At 41.2% G+C, this 23436-nt stretch overlaps 1 protein-coding gene across 1 annotated transcript in view; it reads left to right on the plus strand.

Moving 5' to 3' along the window:
- Positions 1–23436, plus strand: part of LOC140458260 (metabotropic glutamate receptor 8) — a 416712-nt gene that overhangs the window by 219962 nt on the left and 173314 nt on the right. Inside the window, exons 3-5 of the mRNA XM_072552654.1 lie at positions 12250–12385; positions 13550–13704; positions 14147–14284. Coding sequence (XP_072408755.1) covers positions 12250–12385; positions 13550–13704; positions 14147–14284 — 429 coding nt within the window. The remainder of the gene's footprint in view (positions 1–12249; positions 12386–13549; positions 13705–14146; positions 14285–23436) is intronic.

Consider the following 23436-nt stretch of genomic DNA (forward strand, 5'->3'; position numbering starts at 1 on the left):
TTATCTTTCTCAAGGGGTTGGACCATGGTCAGTCTGTCAACTCCATCCAGAAAACTAGGGAAAAGGTGTTTCTAGGGGGATCAAGGGAGCCACTGCTAGCGGAAGGAGATTTGGGAACTTAATTGTGAGGAATGGGTGCTGCAGGCTGGGAGAAGAAGAGACAACAATTGTGAAGTGGGGCAACTGTATTTGTAAGGGGGGCATTTACAGTAAAGCATGGATAGGAATTGGTAATGTAGGAGGGGCTGGTGCATTCATCCATGGCTAAGACCACCCTGACATTAAAGGTAGACAATGTATGGATCATACCTGGCATGGTCAACTCATATGTCTGGGGGTAAAACTCACGTAGATTGGGTGGGTGAGTATCTGGGGAGCTGTGAAGCTGATGGAGGTCTTGAGGAAGGCTAGTAGGAGGGAAATCTGGATGTTCAGGCTTTCACTGCCATGTAGAGGTGGAGGCTGGAAATCACTGCCTAAAGATCATCATTGTCCAACAGGGTGGAAATCGAAGCTACGGAATTAGCAAGAAAATGGCCATGACCACACCTAGACTGATGTGGATGTGGGTGGTACTGCCAAATAACCCTCTTGTTGCGTGATTTTTAACTTTGTACACCTAGAATGGGCACAGTAAGTGTCACAACCTATGAGGGAAGGAAACATTACGGAAAGCCCATGTACTATATGGTAAACAGACCTGGGAGATCTCTAATCCTTGGCAACCCAACTGTGTGCTGTACACCTCCCTGCCCATATACTTTGTGACCTACACCATTCACAGACATGTTATTGCATACAGAACACAGGGAGGTGCTCACCAGATTGTGCTTCCAATGTTGTGAACACTCCACCTGTCTGGACCATTTCCGCCCTGTTGTAGTCTGCTTTCTCCTGGATTGAGAGAAATCGACGAATTGAGGGAGTTGAGAGTTGATTGCGTGGCTGTTTGTGCATGTTCAGGTGGCTGAAAGGTGTTAGGTGTCCTGGATGGAGTCAGTAGTGGGCACAAATGTCGGGCAGGGTTAGTGGCATGGGGTGGGGAGGGTGAAGGGAAGAAACAAATGTGAGTGGGAGAAGATGCTGTGTGTAATAGTGAGATTGATAGAGGAGGACTGTTGGTTGGAGATAGATGAAGTAGCAGAGATAGAGTGATTGAGAGACAGCACAGAGAAGAGTGTGCTACTTATCCTGGCACAGTGGAGTCATTGACCTTCCTTCTACCCTGCTGGCGATTCTTCTGTGAAGACTGCACAGGTTCAGGTGGAAGTGTCAGGCCAGGCTGCCAGGTTTAATATGTTACCCCATACAGTATGAACTTAAGTCTTGTGCAGTAACCTTTAATGTGCCACCTTATTTAATGCCTAATTTAATATTAAAATTTACATTAATTACCTAAATTAGTGACCAACAAAAAAAAAATTGAGCCAGTGGTAGATCAGCATGTGAATTATCTGCATCATATTATGGTGTCAAATTGTTTAATACATCTAATCCTTTTGAAAACTGCTCTGTAAAATATAATAGCCTAAGCTTTCCACCAGTCCCTTGTTTGGGATGTGAGACAAAACCTTTTTACCCCGGGATTCCTGCTTTATAGCTCTTGAGTCTGGCTGCCAGGAGATGGTCTCTGCTAGGATCTCATGCTGGTTAGTAGATGGGTATGCACTGCTCGGGATAGAGTTACCCAAGGAATTCCCTGTCGCATTTTTGGTTTCTCTTCAAAAATATTCTGGTTTCGTTAATAGGGGATGTAAATGATGGTTCTCTGAAAATTAGTTGCTGCCTCCTGTCTGCTTTTTAATGATTGAACTTGGAGTGTTCAAGGAGTTTGACCTTCACTGCTGGCAGACTGGTTCTGTAGATCTCTTTCCTGCATCTGATACTCCTACTGTGTTATTATATCAGCATACAGGAAGGTCTGAGGCATTGATCAAAGGCATCTGGATTATCGTTTGATGTAATGGAGCACAGACAATCCAAAATGTACAATTACTGCCTGAGATGGTTGTCTCTTGCTGCAGTCAAGGGAGTTTAAGTATCGTATCGGACTGTCATCTGTACCAAAACATAACCTATTATTGATGTTGACTACTATTGTAGCGCACGTCTACATTTTCCTGTGTTCAACATATTTTCCAATCAATCTGTTCAGAACTGTCATTAAACACCTCTGGAACAGGTCGGGTGTGAAACTGGACCACTTGTCTCAGAGATAGGGATGCTACCACTCTGCCACAGGAGCCCTTTGTTTTTCCTGTGCTCTATTCTTCAATGGATGAAAGCACTATATGCAGAGGGAGGCTTGATGTGCCAGTCTTGTCCAGGTAGGGGATCAGCACTGGTTAAAGTTGTATCTTGCCCAGAGGAAGATGGTTGTGATTGTTGGAGGTTGCAAGGAGTCCTCAGAGTAAGAGAACTCAAAGCATCTTCAGCTGTTCCATCATTGACCTTACCTTGCTTATAATATCAATGTAAGGATGTTTGCTGATGATTACAGAATGTTCAGTACCATTCACAACACCTTGAATACTGTGTCCAAATGCAGGAAAGTTTGGATAATACGCAGGCTTAGGCTTACAAATGACAAGAAAAATTCATGCAACAAGTGCACTGGACAAGGCTATCTTTCACAGAGAATCTATCCATTACTCCTTGACATTCAAAGGTATTATCATCACTGAATCCTGCACTGTCCGGGGGGTTACTATGGATCAGAATCCAAACTGGACTAACCAAGTACATAATGCGGCTATAAGAGCAGATCAGAGGCTAGGAATCCTGCGGCAAGTAACACACCTCATTACTCCCCTAAGCTTGTGCACCATCTACAACGTACAAGTCAGGAGGGTGATGGAATGCTCCCACTTGCCTGGATGGGTGCAGCCCCAACAACACTCAAAGATCCAGGACAAAGCAGCCTGATGATTGGTACCATATCCACAATCATTCACTTGCTTCACCTGCAATGTGCAGAGGCAGTGCATACCATCTACAAGATGCACTGCAGATATTCACCAAGACTTCTTAGACAGCACCTTCCAAATATATGACTACAATACTTCCATCTAGCAGGTTAAGAACATAAGAACTAAGAGCAGGAGTTGGCCATCTGGCCCTTTGAGCCTGCTCTGCCACTCAATAAGATCATGGCTGAACTTTTTGTGGGCTCGGATCCACTTACCTACGCTCTCACAGTATCCCTTAATTCCTTTATTATTCAAAAAAACATCTATCTTAACTGTAGAAACGTTTACTGAAGTAGCATCAACTACTTCCCTGGGTAAGGAATTCCACAAATATACACCCTCTGGGCGAAGAAGTTCCTCTACATTTCATTCCTAAATCTGCTTCCTCTAATCTTGAGGCCATGCCCTCTTGTCCTAGTTTCACCTGCCAGTGGAAACATCCTCCCTACTTCTTTCTTATCTATTCCCTTCATAATTTTATATGTTTCAATAAGATCCCCCCTCATTCTCCTGAATTCCAATGAATATAACCCCAATCTACTCAGTCTCTCCTCATAAATCAATCCCCTCAACTCTGGAATCAACCTAGTGAACCTCCTGTGCGTCCCCTCCAGTGCCAGTACATCCTTTCTCAAGTAAGAAGACCAAAACTGCATGCAGTACTCCAGGTGTGGCCTCACCAGCACCCTATACAGCTGAAACATAATCTCCCTGATTTTAAACACAATCCCTTTAACAATGAAGGACAAAATTCCATTTGCCTTCCTAATTACTTGTTGCACCTGCAGACCAAACTTCTGTGATTCAGACACAAGGACACCCTGGTCCTTCTGCATAACAACATGCTGAAACTGTTTACCATTCAAGTAATAATTCTTTTTACTTTGACTCCTACCACAATGTATGACTTCATATTTATTAGCATTGTATTCCATCTGCCAGACCTTTGCCCAGTCACTCAAAGTATCTACGTTCCTCTGTAAAGTTTCACAGTCCTCTGCACACTTTGCTCTGCCACTCATCTTAGTGTCATTGGTAAACTTTGACACACTATATGTGGTTCCCATCTCCAAGTCATCAATATAAATTGTGAATATTTGTGGTCCCAGCACTGATCCCTGAGGCACACCACCAGTCACTGATTGCCAGCCAAAATAGCATTCATTTATCCCTGCTCTTTGTTTCCTGTTAGTCAACCAATCCTCTATCCATGCTAATATTTTAGCCATAACACCATGCATCCTTCTATTATGCAGCAGCCTCTTGTGTGGTACCTTGTCGAAGGCCTTTTGGAAATCTCGATACACCACATCCGCTGGGTCCCCATTGTCCACCTTGCTCGAATCTTGAAGCATGACCTACCCTTTATGAACACATACTGTGTCTGCCCAATGGGACAATTTTTATCAAGATGCCTTGCTATTTCTTCCTTGTAATAAACTCAGATAAGGACTGCAGGTTCCTCTTCAAGGCATTCACCACACAGACACTTGGAAATATAACAACAAATGCTCATTGTCACTGAGTCCCAATCCTGGAACTCACTCCCTAATAAGATTGAGGGTCTACCTCCGCCAAATGGACTGCAGTGGTTGAAGAAGGCAGCTTGTCACCACCTTCTTGAGGGCAACTGGGGAGAAGCAATAAATGTTGAGCCACCTCTGAATGAGTAAATAAAAGATGGAGGAGAATTTTATCACAGGGTTGGCATCAACACACCTCTTGGTACAGTGGAGGCTTGGTGATAGGTATGCCAGTCCATCCTCACTGCTATCGCTTGCTGATAGTACACAGCACAGAAGGAAGAATCAATAAAACCAGGACAAGATATTGTGGCCTTACCTTTTGGATCCAACCTTCATCTTGAAATGTATGTCAGAGGGCTGATAAAAGGCTTGCTCAAAAGTGATTAACGTCAAACAAAAGAGAAAAAAGAAGTACAGACATGGAGTGTAAACAGCACTGAGGGCCTGAAAACATGGCCAGAATGGTGGATCAAAATGGGGAGGAATGCACAGAGTTCAGAGTCAGGGAAACAGAGAAGTAGCACATAAGAATAATGATGAAATAATGAATTATAAGATCCTTGGGGAGTGATTTAAAAACAAAGAAGAGGATTTTAAGATGGTGGAGAGCCGGAATGGGTGTGATGGAAAACAGGCAGCAGAATCTTGGATACCTATAAATTGCAGAACATGGATTGGGAGTGGGATGTATTGGGGTGCTGGTGAGTGCAGTGGCTTTTGCAGGAATGGCAGAGAGGAGAGCTTGGAATAACCAAATCTCTAGGCAACAGCAGCATAGATAAGGATCTCACTACCAATGGATGAAGTTGGGGCAGAGATGAGTGAGGAGCTAGCTGGAGTGGACTGGGAAAGGAGTTTAGCAGCAAAATTGGCTGAGGAACAATATCAGATATTTAAGAAAATAGTTCATAGCTCACAACAAAGATAGGCCCTAATTGGAAAGAAGGATTTTAGGGATGGGATAAGGCCAAATATGGTCAACCATGGAAGCTAAAGAACATATCAGATTGAAAGGGAAAAAAAATAACTTTGTGAAAGTTTTAAAAAGTGACAAAAGATGACCAACAATAATAAGGAGAAGATAAACTTTAAGGATAAACTTGCAAGTAATGTCAACATGGACAGTAAGAGCTTCTTCAAATATATAGAAAGGAAGAAAGACCAAATTGAACATAGACCCCTGAGAGAACAAAGCTGAGGAGATAATAATGGAGAATCAGGCAATGGCAGAGGCATTGAATAAATACTTTGTATCAATCTTCACAGCAGAACACATTAATTGCATTCCAAAATTACTTAACAAGAGAGGAGCAAATGGATAAGAGGAAATAAATACAATAAATGTCTCTGAAGAAGGAGTACTAGGGAAATTAATGGGGCCAAAAACTGATATGTCCCCTAGACCTGATGGGAGGCAGCCTCTGATATTATCAGAAGTAGCTACAGAGATAACAGATGCATTAGTAGTATTCTTCCAAAAATCCTAAAATTCTGGAAAAGTCCCAAATTGTTGGAAAATTGCCATAGTCATAGAGTCATACAGCATGAAAACAGACCCTTTGGACCAACTTGTCCATGCCAACCAATTTTCCCAGACTAACTAGTCTCACTTACCTGTGTTTGACCCATATCTCTCTAACCCTTTCCTATTCATATACTTATCCAAATGTCTTTTAAATGTTGTAACTGTACCTGCATTCACCACTTCCTCTGGCAGTTCATTCCACACATGAACCATTCTGTGTGTAAAAACATTACCCCTCAGCTCCCTTTTATCTTTCTCCCCTCACTGTAAAAATATGCCCCCTAGCTTTGAACTCTCCCATCCTAGGGAAAAGATCTTTTCTGTTCACCTTATCTATGTCCCTTTTATTTTATAACTAAACCTCCAAAAGGTCACCTCTCAACCTATGCTCCAAAGAATAAAGCCCCAGTCTATCTGATCTCTCCTTATTACTCAGACCCTCTAGTCCTGGCAATATCCTGGTAACACTTTTCAGAACTCTCTCTAATTTAATAATATCCTTCCTATAAAAGAGTGACCAGAACTAGACAGAGTACACCAAAAGTGATCCCATCAATCTCATGTGCAACCTTAACATGATACCTTGTGCCAATCTTTAATTAGAAAGGGAAGGAGACAAAATATAGATAATTTTCAGTCTGTTAGCTTAGCATTTATTATTGGGAACATGTTGGATTCTATTATAAAGGGTACGGTAGCAGAGTATTGAGAAATACATAATATGATCAAGCAGATGGCTTCACAAAAGGGAAATCATGCCTGACAAATTCATTAAAATTCTTTGAAGAGGTAGCAAGCAGGATAGATGAAGAGGAAGTAGTGTACATAAAATATTGGCTTTTGATAAGTTACAAACATTAAGCTACTTAAAAAGATAAAAGCCCAGGATGTTGGAGGCAGTATAGAGAGAGGATTGGCTAATTAATAGAAAAGAGAGAGTTGGGAAAAGGATGGCAACCTGTGACTAGTTAACTACCACAAGGTTCAGTGCGGGGGCCACAATTATTTATAACATATATTAGTGACTTAGATGAGACAATTTGAATGTACTCTAACCAGGTTTGTGGATGACTCAAAAATAGGTGGGAGGGCAAATGATGAGGATAACACAGAGTCTGCAGAGGTGTATAGTCAGTTACGTGAGTGGGATAAAACTTACTAGATGGAATATGATGTGGGAAAAGTTGAGATTATACATTTTGGCAGGAAAAATAGACAAGCTGAATATTATTTAATTGGAGGAAGACTGCAGAAGGCTACAGCAGGTAGTGGTTTGGAGTCCTTGTTCATAAGTTACAAAAAACTAGCATTCAAGTTCAGCAGGTAATAAGAAAAACAAATAGGGTATAGAGATAGGCAGTTGAAAAGTGTGGTGCTGGAAAAGCATGACAGGTCAGGCAGGTTCCAAGGAGCAGGAACATCGATGTTCCGGGCACAAGCCCTTCATCAGGAACGTTGGGAGTGTTGGGCACTAGTCAGACCACAGCTAGAATACTGTGTACAGTTTTGGGTCTCTTATCTAAGGAGAGATATACTGACATTGGAGTCAGTCCAGAGAAGGTTCATTAGGATAATACCAGGTCTGGAGGGAAAGTCTTAGGAAGAAAGGTTGACTGGGTCCAGTCTATGCATATTGGAGGGGAGCAGAATAAGAGGCAACCTTAATGAAACATTCAAGATGTTTTAAAGTTTTGACAGGGTAGATGCAGAAAAATTGTCATCCCTTGTGGGAGATTCTGTGACCAAAGAGAATAATCTCAACATAAGGTGTCACCCATATAAGAGAAGAGGAGGAATCACTTCTCTCAAAACATACTGAAGAGGTCAGGTTATTAAGTGTATTAAGTGCATAATGTTTAATCAGTAATGAATCAATGGAAAAGTGGCAGGAAAATGGACTTGAGAATTATCAGATCAGTCATGATCTAACTGAATAGCAGAGAAGACTCACTGGGCTGAATGGCCTACTTTTACTCATACAACCATTAGCCTGACTTGGTGAAACCAGATGGTCTTCATTACGAATTTGCAACTTGTCAATGGAAAAATTGGATAGATGGGTTTGGTAGAACACTGGCCTTTCATCTCTGAAACATGGTTCAGTCTGAGCCAAGGGAAATTTAATTAGCAAGAGTTACTAATGATTGCAAATTGAGTTTTGAATCAGTGTACAAATCCATTATATTTAAAGTACTAGTCATACTTAACCCTAATTGATCTATACTTCCAAGGAAAGTTGTAACAACATCAGCAGATAAAGCTTAAAAAAGACACATGAGTGCAGTGGGGGTTGCTTTCCTTCACAGTTCCCAGTAAGGTCTTCATGACAGCGAAGGTGTGAGATCGAAAGCTTACCTTAGAGTTGATTGGGCAGCTTATGTTGTGAAGTGCGTCGTTTAACCTGAGTCAAAAGGCATTTGGGGTCATAGAGTTGGTCAAGAAGATACAGGGTTTGGGTTTTGATCATTCCAGCTGGAAGATTTCTTCTCTCCTTGAAATGACATTTGCTAATGACAATGCCTAGGCAATATTTCAAAAGCTTGTTGTTTCATTCAGCAACTTAATATCTTCAGAAATCGTTCGAACTTTGGTAGTCGCAGGTCCTTAATTTGCTTAATCTGGGAATTCCTTTGGTCTTTCAAGTAAATAGTAACAGGAGTGGAGACAATCTTCAAGAAAACTCCACTGTTGCCTCATTTTAGCTACTTATTAATTAAAGTAAACACTTAGATTACTTACAGTGTGGAAACAGGCCCTTCGGCCCAACAAGCCCACACCGACCCATCAAAGCACAACCCACCCAGACCCATTCCCCTACAGGCAATTTAGCATGGCCAATTCACCTAACCTGCACACTTTTGGATTGTGGGAGGAAACCTATGCAGAATGTGCAAACTCTACACCTGAGGCAGGAATTGAACCCAGGTTTCTGGCGCTGTGAGGCAGCAGTGCCACCATGCCACCCACTTGGCTAACTGATCGATAACAAAGAGAAGCAGAACGGATTAGTGGCATGGGCACAGAAGCAAAATACTGTGGTTACGCTGGAAATCTGAAATAAAAGCAGAAAATGCCTTGACTTGACAGGCCTGGCAGCATCTATGGAATGAGATGCAGTTAAATGTTTCAGGTCAGTGGCATTTCATTGGATTAGCAGTCAGATTATTGCAGGAGAATTATTTGGTGCAAATAAGGTAAACACTAATGTCAGTTTATCTTCCCACCTCAACAAAATTTTAAAAAACTCATTTGTCAGTTTGGCTAAAGTAAAATCATCATAACCAATTCAGCATTGAGGCTACAATCCATGGCAACAGTGATGCTGACATCTTACATTCATTGCAACGCCAATGTAATCTTGTTCTTGTAAATGCTGTATCTTATAATCAATGTTTAATTAATTGAATCTGCAACTTGTCAATGGAAAAATTGGATAGATGGGTTTGGTAGAACACTGGCCTTTCATCTCTGAAACATGGTTCAGTTTGAGCCAAGGGAAATTTAATTAGCAAGAGTTACTAATGATTGCAAATTGAGTTTTGAATCAGTGTACAAATCCATTATATTTAAAGTACTAGTCATACTTAACCCTAATTGATCTATCCTTCCAAGGAAAGTTATAACAACATCAGCAGATAAAGCTTAAAAAAGACACATGAGTGCAGTGGGGGTTGCTTTCCTTCACAGTTCCCAGTGATGTAAATCCCACCTCATAGCAATATTCTAAATTTACTGTTAATTGAAGGAAAGCATAGTTGCCATGATTCAGAGCTGATAACACCCTTGAATGTGTGAGAAGGTTGTGAATTTTCAGAGATTCAAAGACATACTCCATTCTGATAATACAGTGCAGCACTAAGAGTGTTCTGTCTGCTCATGAGGTGAATGCAAAAGATGCCAAAGCACTGTATTGTCGAAGAGCTAGGGAATTCTCCTTGGTGACTTGGTAAATATCTATCCCTTAACCAACACCTAAAATTGTATTCTCAACCCAATAGCACATTACTGCTAATGGGATAATGGCTGTATGAAAATTAGCTTGTTTTTACATGACAGCATTGACTACAGTTCGAAAGTTCTTCAATGGCTATAAATTGCATTAGGGATGGCCTGAGGTTGTGAAAGGCACATTATAAATTCAATTTCTTCATTTCTGACTAAATTCCCAATCTTTATCAAATCAATACAAGTAAAAAGGATAGGGTTGTTGTTGGTGGTGTTTAGATGGACCTTAAACTGCTGTCATGTGCCTCTTTCAACTGACAGAACTATATCAATAAAGGCCTGGCAACTGACAACCCAAGTGTCAGTGTAGTCTGGTCAATGATGTGAAATGAGCCAGAGTCATATGCTTCACTCGTACTTAGGGTGCTACCTCTTTATTGAGATGCACCACATCTTGGATATTGTATTCTGAACCAGTAATACTGTTGCTAAGATGTATCCTTCATCTCATATCTCTTCCTTGAGTAATTTGGATTTAGAGTTGTCTCAGATGTAGCTGAATAGGCTGGTGCTATTTTACATGGAGCATTGGAGGCTGAGGGGTGATCTTATAGAGGTTTATAAAATCACGAGGGACATGGATAGGGTGAAAAGCCAGGGTCTTTTCCCTGGGGTGCAGGAGCCCAAAACTGGGTGGTATAGGTTTAAGGTGAGAGAGGAAAGATTTAAAAGGGACCTGAGTGGCAACTTTTCCACGCAGAGGTTGGTGTGTGTATGGAATGAGCTGTCAGAGGAAGTGGTGGATGCAGGCACAATTACAACATTTAAAAGGCATGGATAGGTATATGAATAGGAAAGGTTTAGAGGGATATGAGCCAAATGATGGCAAATGGAACTAGATTAATTTAGGATATTCGGTCGGCATGGATGAGTTGGACCAAAGGGTCTGTTTCCATGCTATACAGCTCTATGATAGTGTGTGTGTGCTTCTCATTCTGTGACCTTCTCTGCAGCATTGGGAATCCAGTGCAGGATCTTGCAAGAAGAACTGACATGCAGTGCATTTTGTAGGATACTTGTGGATCCTCAAGGACTATATCCCTGGGGAAGCAATAGCCCAGAGGCATTATTGCTCAACCTATAAATCCAGAAACTCAGTTGACATTTTGGGGAACTGGGTTCAAATCTAGCCATGGCAGGTGATGGAATTTGACTTTAATAACCACTTTGGAACTAAGGGTTTAATGATGACTATTGTTGGGGGAAAACTCATCTGGTTTACTAATGTTCTTTAGGTAGGAAATCTGTCATACTTACCTTGTCTGTCCCAAAATTTGACTCCAGACCTACAGCAATCTGGGTGACTCTTAACTGCCCTCTGGGAAATTAGTCTGAGAAATTAGATGGGCGGCACGGTGGCACAGTGCCTCACAGCGCCAGAGACCCGGGTTCAATTCCCGCCTCAGGTGACTGACTGTGTGGAGTTTGCACATTCTCCCCGTGTCTGCGTGGGTTTCCTCCGGGTGCTCCGGTTTCCTCCCACAGTCCAAAGATGTGCAGGTCAGGTGAATTGGCCATGCTAAATTGCCCGTAGTGTTAGGTAAGGGGTAGATGTAGATGTAGGGGTATGGGTGGGTTACGCTTCGGCAGGACGGTGTGGACTTGTTGGGCCGAAGGGCCTGTTTCCACACTGTAAGTAATCTAATCTAGAGATGTGCAATTAATGCTGGCCTAGTCAGTGATGTCCACAGCCCATGAATGAATTTAAATATAATCTCTGTTCTGCATAGATGAATGGTGTGAAAATATTATAGCTCCTCGTTTAGTTGTAAAGGGGAGTTGGGGGTTACCTGCAGGCCAGAGGTGAGGCCAGGGGTAGCTCAAGGCCTCATGACCAGATCTGTCACTGATATCCTTGACTTTCTGACCAGGAAAGGTATGCTGCACAATAAGAGTCTGTTGAATGAGTTATTTGACAAGAACACTGACTTTAATAATTCTGTTGCATTCATATTTCACAGCTATATTCTATTTGGTTACTTAATTAAAACACAATAGTAGAGTTGGACTGTCTGCTTGTTTTATTGTATCAGTGGTGCCGTGGCACTTATGTTCACTTATATTGGTGCCCTGGGATGGTTCATTGACACTCATAGTAAGGCCAAACAGAACAAACTAACATGGGTTAGATGGCACCAATTCCTACACATGGTAAGATATGTGATTAACTATTGCAGCTGCTTCAATTATTTAGTTAATAACATGACAATGTTCTTTCCCTTAGGTAGGGTTTGCATTGCTCAGTCACTGAAAATCCCTCGAGAGCCAAAACCAGGCGAATTTGACAAAATCATCAAACGCTTGCTGGAAACCCCCAATGCTCGTGGAATAATTATATTTGCAAATGAAGATGACATCAGGTGCGCATAACTCCTTTATGTAAAAGTTTTGTTTTGATTCCTTTGTGGGACATGGGCGTCGCTGGCTAGGTCAGCACTTATTTCCCACCTCAGGTGCCCTTGAGAAGGTGATGGTGAGCTGCTTTCTTGAACTGCTGCCGTCCACATGCTGTTAGGGAGGGAGTTTCAGGATTTTGACCCAGCAACAGTGATATATTTCCAAATCAGGATGTTGAATGGTTTGGAGGGGAACTTGCAGGTGGTGGTGTTACCACTTATCTGCTGCCCGTGCCCTTCTTGATGGAAGCGGTCATGGGTTTGGAAGGTGTTGTGTCTGAGGAGCTTTGGTGAATTTCTGCAGTGCATGTTGTAGATAGTAGTCCCTGCTACTACTGAGCATCAGTGGTGGAGGGTGTGGATGTTCTTGGATGTGGTGCCAATGAAATGGACTGCTTTGCCCTGGATGGTGTCAAGCTTCTTGAATGTTGTTGGAGCTACTCCCATCCAGGCAAGTGGGAAATATTCCATCACACTCCTGACTGGTGTCTTGTAGATAGTGGACAGGCTTTGGGAAGTCAGGAGGCGAATTACTCATTGCATTATACCAATTGAAGAACTATTGACTGTATTTTGTTCAGGATCCCTGGGAATTGCGCATCCATGTGTTGCCAATTTCTATTTTGCTAAGGGGCAGGGAGGAGTTGGGGGTGGTGCCACAGATTTCAGCCAGATTTTCGATCACAGCAGTATTGCAAATGAATAAAGCTGTTGAAAACAACAATTTGTAATGGCTGTGGATTCCTCTGAGGGACACAGGGAGCTCTAATGCAATGACATGTCAGGCTGCAGCCTTAGTCTTTGGGAAGTAGAACTGGTTTTCTGATGTTTGCAAATACAATAGCTCGGAAAATAACTGCTGAGGTGGGAGATGGGTGACAAAGTGAACATGACAGGCAGAATGAATTAGATCAGATTAGGTGACCATTTACTGTGATGCAGATGCATGTTTCAAACAGATGTCCCTGCTGTTTGCTTTTTATATGATGGGCTGTCAATGCGATGGGTTAAGTGGATTGCTCCTTTTTGCCCTTTTTGATGTGTGGGGCAGGAGCGAATGACCCAAAAGGGCTGCTATTGTTTCCGAGTGCAATATCAGTAACACAGTTGCTCGCACCTTCTCCACAGCCGTTTGCTGGAGGCTGCCAAAAGATCCAATCAGACCAAGCACTTTCTCTGGGTCGGCTCTGACAGCTGGGGTTCAAAGGTCGCACCGGTGCACCAGCAAGAAGAGGTTGCTGAAGGAGCTGTCACCATTCTTCCCAAGAGAGCATCGATTGAAGGTAGAATTACCTGAACAACTTCCTCAGAGAACCATCTTGCTCATTTTCCCATGACCTGATTGAAATTCATGATCTGAGACTGAGCTCAGCAGAAAAGTGCCACACTCTGTAATATTTCCCTCCAGAGGTGAAAAGATCAGTGTTGAGGGAAATTGGCAACAAACCACATTAATTTATTTACACTGCAGACTGTCAGAGCTCAGGACAGTAGTGATAAGTTTTCCTGTATTTTCTTATCTGAGTTAGCTGCACTGTCAGCGTTATAAATTTCGGGATTTGTTAAAATAAAAAATCTAACTGGTAATAAACCCTAGAGAAAAAGAAGTGACACTATTGCTAGCACAATCATTTTATTGACTTGCATCACTCATCTTAGATGGTTCAAAGACTTTTGTGCACTGTCCACAGTTTGACATATCTGACCATTTTGTTTCTTCCTCAGGCTTTGATAGATACTTCAGAAGCCGTACACTGGAGAACAACAGAAGGAACGTTTGGTTTGCCGAGTTCTGGGAGGAAAACTTCAACTGTAAATTAAGCTGGCATGGGAAAAGGAATAGCAAGCTCAAGAAATGCACAGGTAATGGAGTGACCTTAGTAGAGTACAAACTATTTGCTGCAGTTGGCTGCTTCCACAGATTTAGGTCTTGATCTTGGTGGAAATTATTATCTCCTAGTGGCAGTTAGCTAACACTGAACAACAATTTCAAAGTTTCTATGGTTGCATTGTACCTTGGAAGCTGCATACCTGACATTACATTGCTGCAGATTGTTTTATAGAATGTAGAGAATCTTTCAGATTAGGACTAGACCTACTTCTCTCAGATTGCCTATGATCCTGTTACTGCATCGTAACATATTGCTGGTCCAGGTGACCCCATCACGATTTACTCTTTGGTCACTGGGGACTTGATGGTTGTGCCTTTGAAAGTCAGGGGAAGGCAGTTGAACATTTTCTGTAGGAGCTGGTATTCATGTGGTGTATATGTCACCAAGCACCTCTCATCCCAAGTCAGCATGTTGCTACTGTCATTATGTAGGCCAAATTGGTTTGCTTCAGGACTGTAGGAATTGTGAATAGAGCTGAGCACTACTATAACTGTTAATGAATAGTCTCATTCCTGGCCTTTAGGATGTAGCTAAAGATGATTGAAACAAGGCTAAAGCCATCAGGGAAAATGTCGCAGCGTGCCCGTGACCATTTTCTGGTGACATCAGCTTTGCCAAGGCTCTGCTTACCTCCCAGCATTCACCTCTTGCGTCTATGCTGTGACCATGGCTGTGACAAAATTTGGAGATGTGTGTATCTATCTGAAGCCAAACCAGGTGACTACAGTGTAAAATGGGTGCCCAGGCAATCAGGGTTAGCTATTTTCCACAGGCAGGAACTGGGCAGCAACTTTCCTGATACCAGAAAAATGGTGTGATTCATTTTAATGGCCCATTCATAGAATTTTTACCCAGATACATCTTTGTCCCTTTCCAAACTAACACTAATTGATTTGTAATCACAGCCCCAGATACAACCTCAATCTGTCCAGATACATTCCCTAAAATAAAGTCTAGAACTGTCCGTCCACTTGATCGAGTATTACGTACAAGCTTAAATAGTTCTCCTGAATTAAATTTAAGAAATATGTGCTCTCTTATATCTGTAACACTGATTTTATCCCACATCATTAAGTCATCTAAAAAAAAATTGTCTGTAGTTTATGTAGCTCTCAGAAATTTGCATAAATATTTGTTTTGTATGTCCTTCTGTCCCATAATATCCTCTCATTTACCCCAGTTTTGTTCTTCAGTTCAAACTATTAAATCTCAAATGATGATCCTTCCATAACTCTCCTTTCAACAGTTTTGCTCATCAATCTAATGATACCCCTCCTATCTATCTGGTAGGAAACCCCATTAAGAAGGAATGGTGAGCTGCATTGTTGCTGTTCTTGAAACTGTGGTACAGTCATAGCTATATTATACTTCCAGATGTTTAACTCTACTCTAACCTTAGTTGGCCTATTTACTAAACTTTTTACATGGTTTATGAAATAATTCCACAAAATCTTGGTATCACCAAGTCGCCCTTCAATACACGCGCATAGACACTGACCCAGCTGGCTCAGAGCTGGCTCCGAAAGTGATTAGAACCCCTGATACTTCTGTTTATATCTGTCATCCCCGGCTCCCTGATTGACCCAGGTTAGCAGCCCAATAAGGGAACTCATATTCTATGAGATCCAGCTGGCTGACATTGTTCTAGTCACTACAGTATACATATCTGTATACCATTGAACACTGTCAAACTCTGTTGTCTGTTTTATAACCATAATTTCCATTGCCTTCTGCACTTACAGCCTAATTTCCTGCTTTATGTTTCCAGCTTTACTTCTCTTCCTTCCAAGCTGAGCTCCCTGTCATCTTGCCAAGCTAATTTAAACTATCCTCAACTGCACAAACAAACTTCCCATCACCATAACGATGCTTGCTCTATATAGGCCTCAAAGATTTGTGATGTTAGTTACATAGTTATTACTGATAAAGACTGCAGTAAGAGAATAGTACATGTTGATTTGTGAATGGATAGGAAGAAATGCTTGATGACTGAAGAATTCATAATAGAGGCAATCGTGAATAAGTTGAATCATTTGTACGTATGCTATTGCTTGACCTAAATCACATGCATCTTCGATAAAAATATTCATCTACAAGTATATAATTTACTTTTGGATGTAGTTTGTTCTTTTGAGACATTGGTATTCAAAGAGAGATTTGTGCTGCTGGCTATTTTAGCAATGCTGTGATTTTTATGGATGGAAAATCATCGACTGAGTTAACACTGGCTCTTAACAATGTATGTGAAGATCTTGGAACAGGATTATTGATGAAGCAAAAGCCTCATCTGTATTCTGAGTCATGAGCTGAGGTATATCTTCCAAATTTCTAACTGCTTTGAGGGGGATACATTATATGGTAGGTCCCCAAAGAGTCATCATGAGGATAACAAATGTTTAAAGATGAATCTGACGTGATGTACTCCTTGCTGTTGTTAACATGGTGTTTATGCGCATTAGCTCACCAATGGAGTTCAATTCTGCAGTAGATCAGACATATAGTATGAAAATTATTTGTGCTTCTGATTTAGACTGTATGCGAATTCCACACTTTTTGATGAGTTTTGACTGTTGCATATGATGCTTTTGACAAATGCTTGCATTAAGTCTGACTATGGATCATTCTGATCATTAGAGCTGAAATATCACTGCTCTTGTGATTTTCACAGCTGAACTGAGCACTGCATGAAATCTTCCAGATCTCATCCTTTTTCTCCTTCGATATTTCTGCTATACTTCTAATCTATATATTATGGTGTTGGAAGCTAATAACTGTTTTATTAGCATAGGACAGCTGTGCCGGCACTAATCATTATAAGAGCTCATCTTTAGCTCATCACAATATGATGTCTCAGGATAATGTGAAAATAATTTTAAGGGAATTGTTTTGAATTAAACAATTAGTGAATTCACATCAAATGTGCTTGCACTTAAGCTGTATATTTTCCTTTTTGGTTGTCCTGTTACGTATAACTGTTAGCACAAACTAAGACCTCCATATATCATGCATTTGGTGTGACATGCAGGATTTCTGTCTGCATTCAAAATATCTGCTCTGTCTCCTTTTTAAAAGGTGTTATGCAAAAACCTCTGTGTAACCGCGAAACTGTGATTGACCAAGAAATGGAGTAAGCATGATTGGCAGGAGGTGCCCATTTTCTTTTTAATTATTAGCAAGCATATTTTGGTGAGGTTCATGTTAAGTCACAGGATCGTTTTGAAATGCAGCGATTAGGAGAAAGTGAGGACTGCAAATGCTGGAGATCACAGTTGAAAAGTGTGGTGCTGGAAAAGCACAGCAGGTCCGGCAGCATCCGCGGAGCAGGAGAATCAATGTTTCACTTATAAAACCTCATTCAGGAATGTTTTGAAGTGCAGGAGCTACATCTTGCAAATGACAATGGGGTAGAACTTCCACGGACACTTGAAGAACATCTTCAAACATGTTACTAAGTTTTGGAGAGCAGGTCAGTGAGTGTCTGTAGGTCTGTTAACAGGAATGCCAACTCCTGAGCTACCCGACAATACTAACTAGGCTGTTCTGCAGATCTACCCTTATGTATTACACTCTTCTGAAGTGTGGACATGTGTTCCTTTTAAAGTTATTGCTGTGACATAATATGAGACAAATTCATGAGAATAATTGGCACATTTTAAGCTTAGCTCTCAAAACCGGTGAGTTTGGGTTGGGTAAGTTGTGTGGAATATAAAAAAACCTGAACCAAGAACTCAACCCATCTTGTTCCTCAGATTTTAATGATAGACAATAGACAATAGACAATAGATGCAGGAGTAGGCCATTCAGCCCTTTGAGCCTGCACCGCCATTCAATATGATCATGGCTGATCATTCCCAATCAGTATCCTGTTCCAGCCTTATCTCCATAACCCTTGACTCCACTATCTTTAAGAGCTCTATCCAATTCTTTCTTAAATGAATCCAGAGACTGGGCCTCCACTGCCCTCTGGGAAGAGCATTCCACACAGCCACCAGCCACCAGCCACCAGATTGTGGATATGGTCAACCATTTCACTTATTGCCAATTCAGTCTGACAATAGAGCTAGTTTTAACTCATATTGAACAGAATTCCCAGGTTTCTGAAAATGTGACAGCCAAAAGGAAGTGAAACAATTTGAATCCATGTAACTATTGACCTCATTGTTGCTCCTTGTGGGTTAGAAGGAGCAGAGGTGTATCGTAAAGGTTAACAAGTTGTATAGTAAATTCCCTGGTGCCAGTGATCTGTACTCCATTGACAGCCACAGAATCCCTTGACTAGCGGTGTAATTACCCAACTCCTATTGAGTGTGGCACCCTTCCACCTCAGTCACCCCCAACCATCACTAGAACTTGTAACTGCCACATGATGATCATCTGATTGATTGACCACCATTGAAAACACCAATCCTGATCACTATCTGCTCTCCTTCAACCAAACTCCATATTGGATTCCACAGCCATCAGTGATCAAGACCAACCCTCCACCCTAAATACTTCTCCTACCTGACCCCCTCAGCTAACCAGGCTGCCAGGACGTGTGGACGTTATAATAAGAGAAGGGGAGGAGGAGAACAAAGACTCCAAGAAAATGATCCTCATACAATAGATTCAATGACACAGTGAAGGCTATTTCAAATGTATTTACAATATTAATCTTAGTCTAATAGTAAGTGGCTCAATAGGCAGTCTGAATTAGAAAGTTGTGAGTTCAAATCTCACTCAAGGACCTGAGCACAAAATCTAGGCTGATACTGAGGGGCTGCTGCACTGTAGGAGATGCTGTCTTTCAGATATAAAATAAATGCAGTTTCTGCCGTTTGTGGCAATAGCAGTTCCCTGGTGTTATAGAAGAAAAGCTGGGAAGTTAACATTGGTATTCTGACCAATATTCATTTCAACATCATGGAAATAGATTACCTGATCATTATCACACTGTTACTTGTCAGAGCTTGCAATGTACAAATTGGTTAATATGTTTCCTACATCTTACAGTTAACAACATTAAAAAAATACCATGTTGGCTATAGTGCATTTTGGAACAGCCAGTGATCATTGAAGATGCTATATAAATGCAAGTCTTTCCTTTTGATTTCTTGTAGGGTTAATGATAAACATTTGATTATGAAGCAAAAATTAATCAGGGTGTTTTAATTTCTGCAAGAAAATGAATAGAATCAAGTGGTGTTTGTTACAAAAGAGTATCTTTGTCATTAATTCCTTCAGCATAACACTGATCTATCTAAGTGCAAGTAAACAGATCTAACACATTTTATGGTGTTGCTGTGTGGATGTACTACAGTGTGATAACATATCTCATTCTTTTGGGTTGCTAGGGATCCTGTTTGTTCATTGGTTTTAATTCCCAAAGGCAGAATCAGAGACCTGTGGAGCCATGACTGGGATAGGTATCTTGGTCATAGTCATATTGATTCAGCTTCTGTGAATTCCTTTCAGATAATGCGGTGGCAGTGACTTTAAAGTACTCCAATTATTTAGACTGCAGTGGAGCACCAGAGGGAAAGTGATGGATGTTATACTCTGACCTGTTTGTTCGTAACATCACGACAAAGTAATTCAGGAGCACACACTTCTACAAAGAGCTAAAATCTAAATATGAAGTTATTTTACACTGCACTGGGATAATGCTTGAAGTTGAAAGGGGAAAGTTTTTGTGTTTTCTTAAAATTACATTTACTGAATTGAAATCCTTTGAAGTGGAAATCATTTACTTTATGCCATTTTCTAGCTGTTAACATGTGGGGATTTATAAATATACCTCATTTATCCTTACACCTCAGGCACCTGCCAATCTCTATTATTACGATTGACTTAATCATTAATGAGCATGCTTAAAAGCATGAAGCACTTATTCTTTAGCAGCAATTGCAAAACAAGACCCTTCCTTCGCTCTAACCAGTCTCCTGTTTATTTTTAAGCATGCTGCTGCATATATCTACCGATTCCCTATAGACACACAGCAATTGGTGTGCACAAATAAATCGAGGTATGATGTACAAATGATCTTCCGTATTAAACCTGTACTAAGCAAAGGATCATGGATTCTTTTACAAAAGTGGTTGATAACCATGAACTAATCATCAGCTTAAGGAAAACAGAGATACTCACCAACAACTGTGGGCGGCACGGTGGCACAGTGGTTAGCACTGCTGCCTCACAGCGCCAGAGACCCGGGTTCAATTCCCGCCTCAGGCGACTCTCTGTGTGGAGTTTGCACATTCTCCCCCTGTCTGCATGGGTTTCCTCCGGGTGCTCCGGTTTCCTCCCACACTCCAAAGATGTGCAGGTCAGGTGAATTGGCCATGCTAAAATTGCCCGTAATGTTAGGTGAAGGGGTAAGTTTAGGGGTATGGGTGGGTTGCGCTTCAGCGGGTCGGTGTGGACATGTTGGGCCGAAGGGCCTGTTTCCACACTGTAAGTAATCTAATCTAATCTAACTGTCAAATCCTGTCTATGTAGCACCTACTATAACGATCAAAGACGCAACCCCCAAAGGATGCAGGCAACCTCACTTATCTTAGAAACACAGTTCCTAGAAATGTCTGTACAGTAAAATGGAATTGCTCAACATTTGTCCATTTATGGAAGAGACTGTGGAGGCAATGAAGTCTCAAAATGATAACAAAGCTAGCTGTGTTCAAAGCTGTGGTGATTCTAACTTTATACTTACCTGTGAGATATGGACTGCACTGGATATATTAAGCAGTTGGATAAGTTTCACGTGAAATGCATTCAAATCATATGGTCATCAAACAGGAAGACAAAGTGGTAGCACTGCGGTACTTCAAAGTACCGGCAGGTCTGGAATTGGAGCAGTCATCATGAAAGCTCAGCTCAAATGGTGTATGAATGTAATACATATAACTAATGATAAGATAACTAAAGTGGACGTGTCTTCACAATTTAAACTTAGACACTACTTCTGAGGTGGGTCAACGTTATGGTGCAAGGACTTCTTGAAAGCAAATGTGACATGTCTACCACAGATTGGGAGAAAAGTGCCGAGATCACAAGTGCCTGATTGCTACTAGGGAAGTGAACTCAAGTAATGGTGTTCTTTACTTCAAACAGCAAATAATATAGACAGCAAAGTGCAAAAAGCAAGCTGGAAAGCCTGGCAAATCCAAACAATATCACACGATTAATCATTGTCCACACTGTGGGAAACCATACAGGTTTATATACAAGGCACCAAAGCCAGGTTCAAGTGCACGCAAATAATTGTCCTCTTTGATAATGAAGGAAAGCTGATGACAATTCATTATGGGTGGCATAATGGCCCAGTGGTCAGCACTACTGCTTAACAGCACCAGGCATCCAGGTTCGATTCCAGCCTCAGGTGACTGTCTATGTAGAGTTTGCACATTCTCCCTGTGTTTGTGAGGATTTCCTCTGCATGGTCCAGTTTCCTTCCACGTCCCAAGATGTGCACATGTGGATTGGCCATGCTAAATTCTCAGTTATCCAGGAATATGCAGGTCAGGTGGTTAGCTGTGGGGATAGGGTGGGATGGTCTTCAGAGGGTCAATATTGACTTGATGGTTTGAATGGCCTCTTCCCCAATGTAGGGTTTCTAAAATTGATGGCTTGTTAGCTGTCTATTTAATGTCTCTGCAATTTAAGTAACAGGTATAATAGGAAAAATAAAATCAAAGTGTTAGAGAATCATATGATGTGTTTGTAGTTATTTCTATTCATACTGAAAACCAATATTAAGTGAACTTATGTCCTGCCCGTGTGAATCTCCTGTCCTATCTCAGCCCACCTTAAGGAAAGCTTGCAGATTGAACATTGGTTCCAATGAAGCATCGGTTACACAATATTTAGTTAGTATTAAAACAGAAAGGAGCACTGAGGAAATTAGTTCATTTTCTAAATCTAGGCAAAAATTAACCAGATGACATAGTCCTCATAGCTTCTAGCAGCTTGTGTGCAAACAAGAAGAAAGCTCTTTGTTGATCACCATCTGTAAGTTTGTCTAGCTAAAGTCCAATCTGGATCAGTAAACATTGATATTAGGAGCTTGACTACATCTATCTCAGTGATCAAATCTACTGGAAAGTCTGCTGATCTATCTTGATCATTGCCTTGAGGTTTGTAAGGTTCTCATTCTTTTCAGCAATACACATCATGTTAGTCATTACTATCATAACTTGCAAATACAAAAATTCAACACCTGAAAAAATTCTAATTTTCCTCTGCACCTCATGCAATTTAACTGCAAACTATAGCAATTCAAATAAGAAAGATTCTAAATGCAAAAATTATTTAGACAGTACATCATAGTAACTGTCCCGTGATGAGTTTTGTTTGTCTGCAATAGGTTTCTCCTGCTCATTAATGATGAAAATGTTTAATAAAACAAGCTGCATAAGATCGAGCAAGGGGTTTTCCAGCCCTAACTCTGCAAGAGAGATCAGCAAGAAGAAAGTGGAGTTTGCACATTCTCCCCGTGTCTGCGTGGGTTTCCTTCGGGTGCTTTGGTTTCCTCCCACAATCCAAAGATGTGCAGGTCAGGTGAATTGGCCATGCTAAGTTGCCCATAGTTTAGGTTAGGTGCATTAGACAGGGGTAAATATTGGGTAGGGGAATGGGCCTGGGTAGTTTACTCTTCAGAGGGTCAGTGTGGACTTGTTGGGCCAAAGGGCCTGTTTCCACACTGGAGGGATTCTATTTTATAAAAAGCATGTAAGTTATAAGTGTTAGAACAATGCAGAGCATTGTCAGACCATAAAATTCAGCTTGATCATGCAAGTTTCTTTTCAATGCTGTGGAGTACAGTTTACCACATATGGGCCACTTCGGGAGCTAGCTGTGTTGAACACCATTCTGGTGAGGAGTTTAGCTTGCTTGCAGATAGTGGTTGACAGAAGTCTGCAGAGTGGGCTCTGACTTTTACATACAGGCTGAGAATACACTGGAACAACAACAGAGCTGAAACTATTTAAAGGGATCACTTTCAGTTTGGCTGCTGATTGATTTTTACTGGCTGTTCCATTTAGGAATATTTCAGTGTTTCTTGAGTTGTTTGAAGTTACTAAAGTTCACAGAAAGAGTGAGGCAGATTTGTTCAAACATTCTGCAGAAAGGTATGGATTCCTCCTT

Source organism: Chiloscyllium punctatum, chromosome 32 (genome assembly GCF_047496795.1).
Source record: "Chiloscyllium punctatum isolate Juve2018m chromosome 32, sChiPun1.3, whole genome shotgun sequence".
NCBI lineage: Eukaryota > Metazoa > Chordata > Chondrichthyes > Orectolobiformes > Hemiscylliidae > Chiloscyllium > Chiloscyllium punctatum.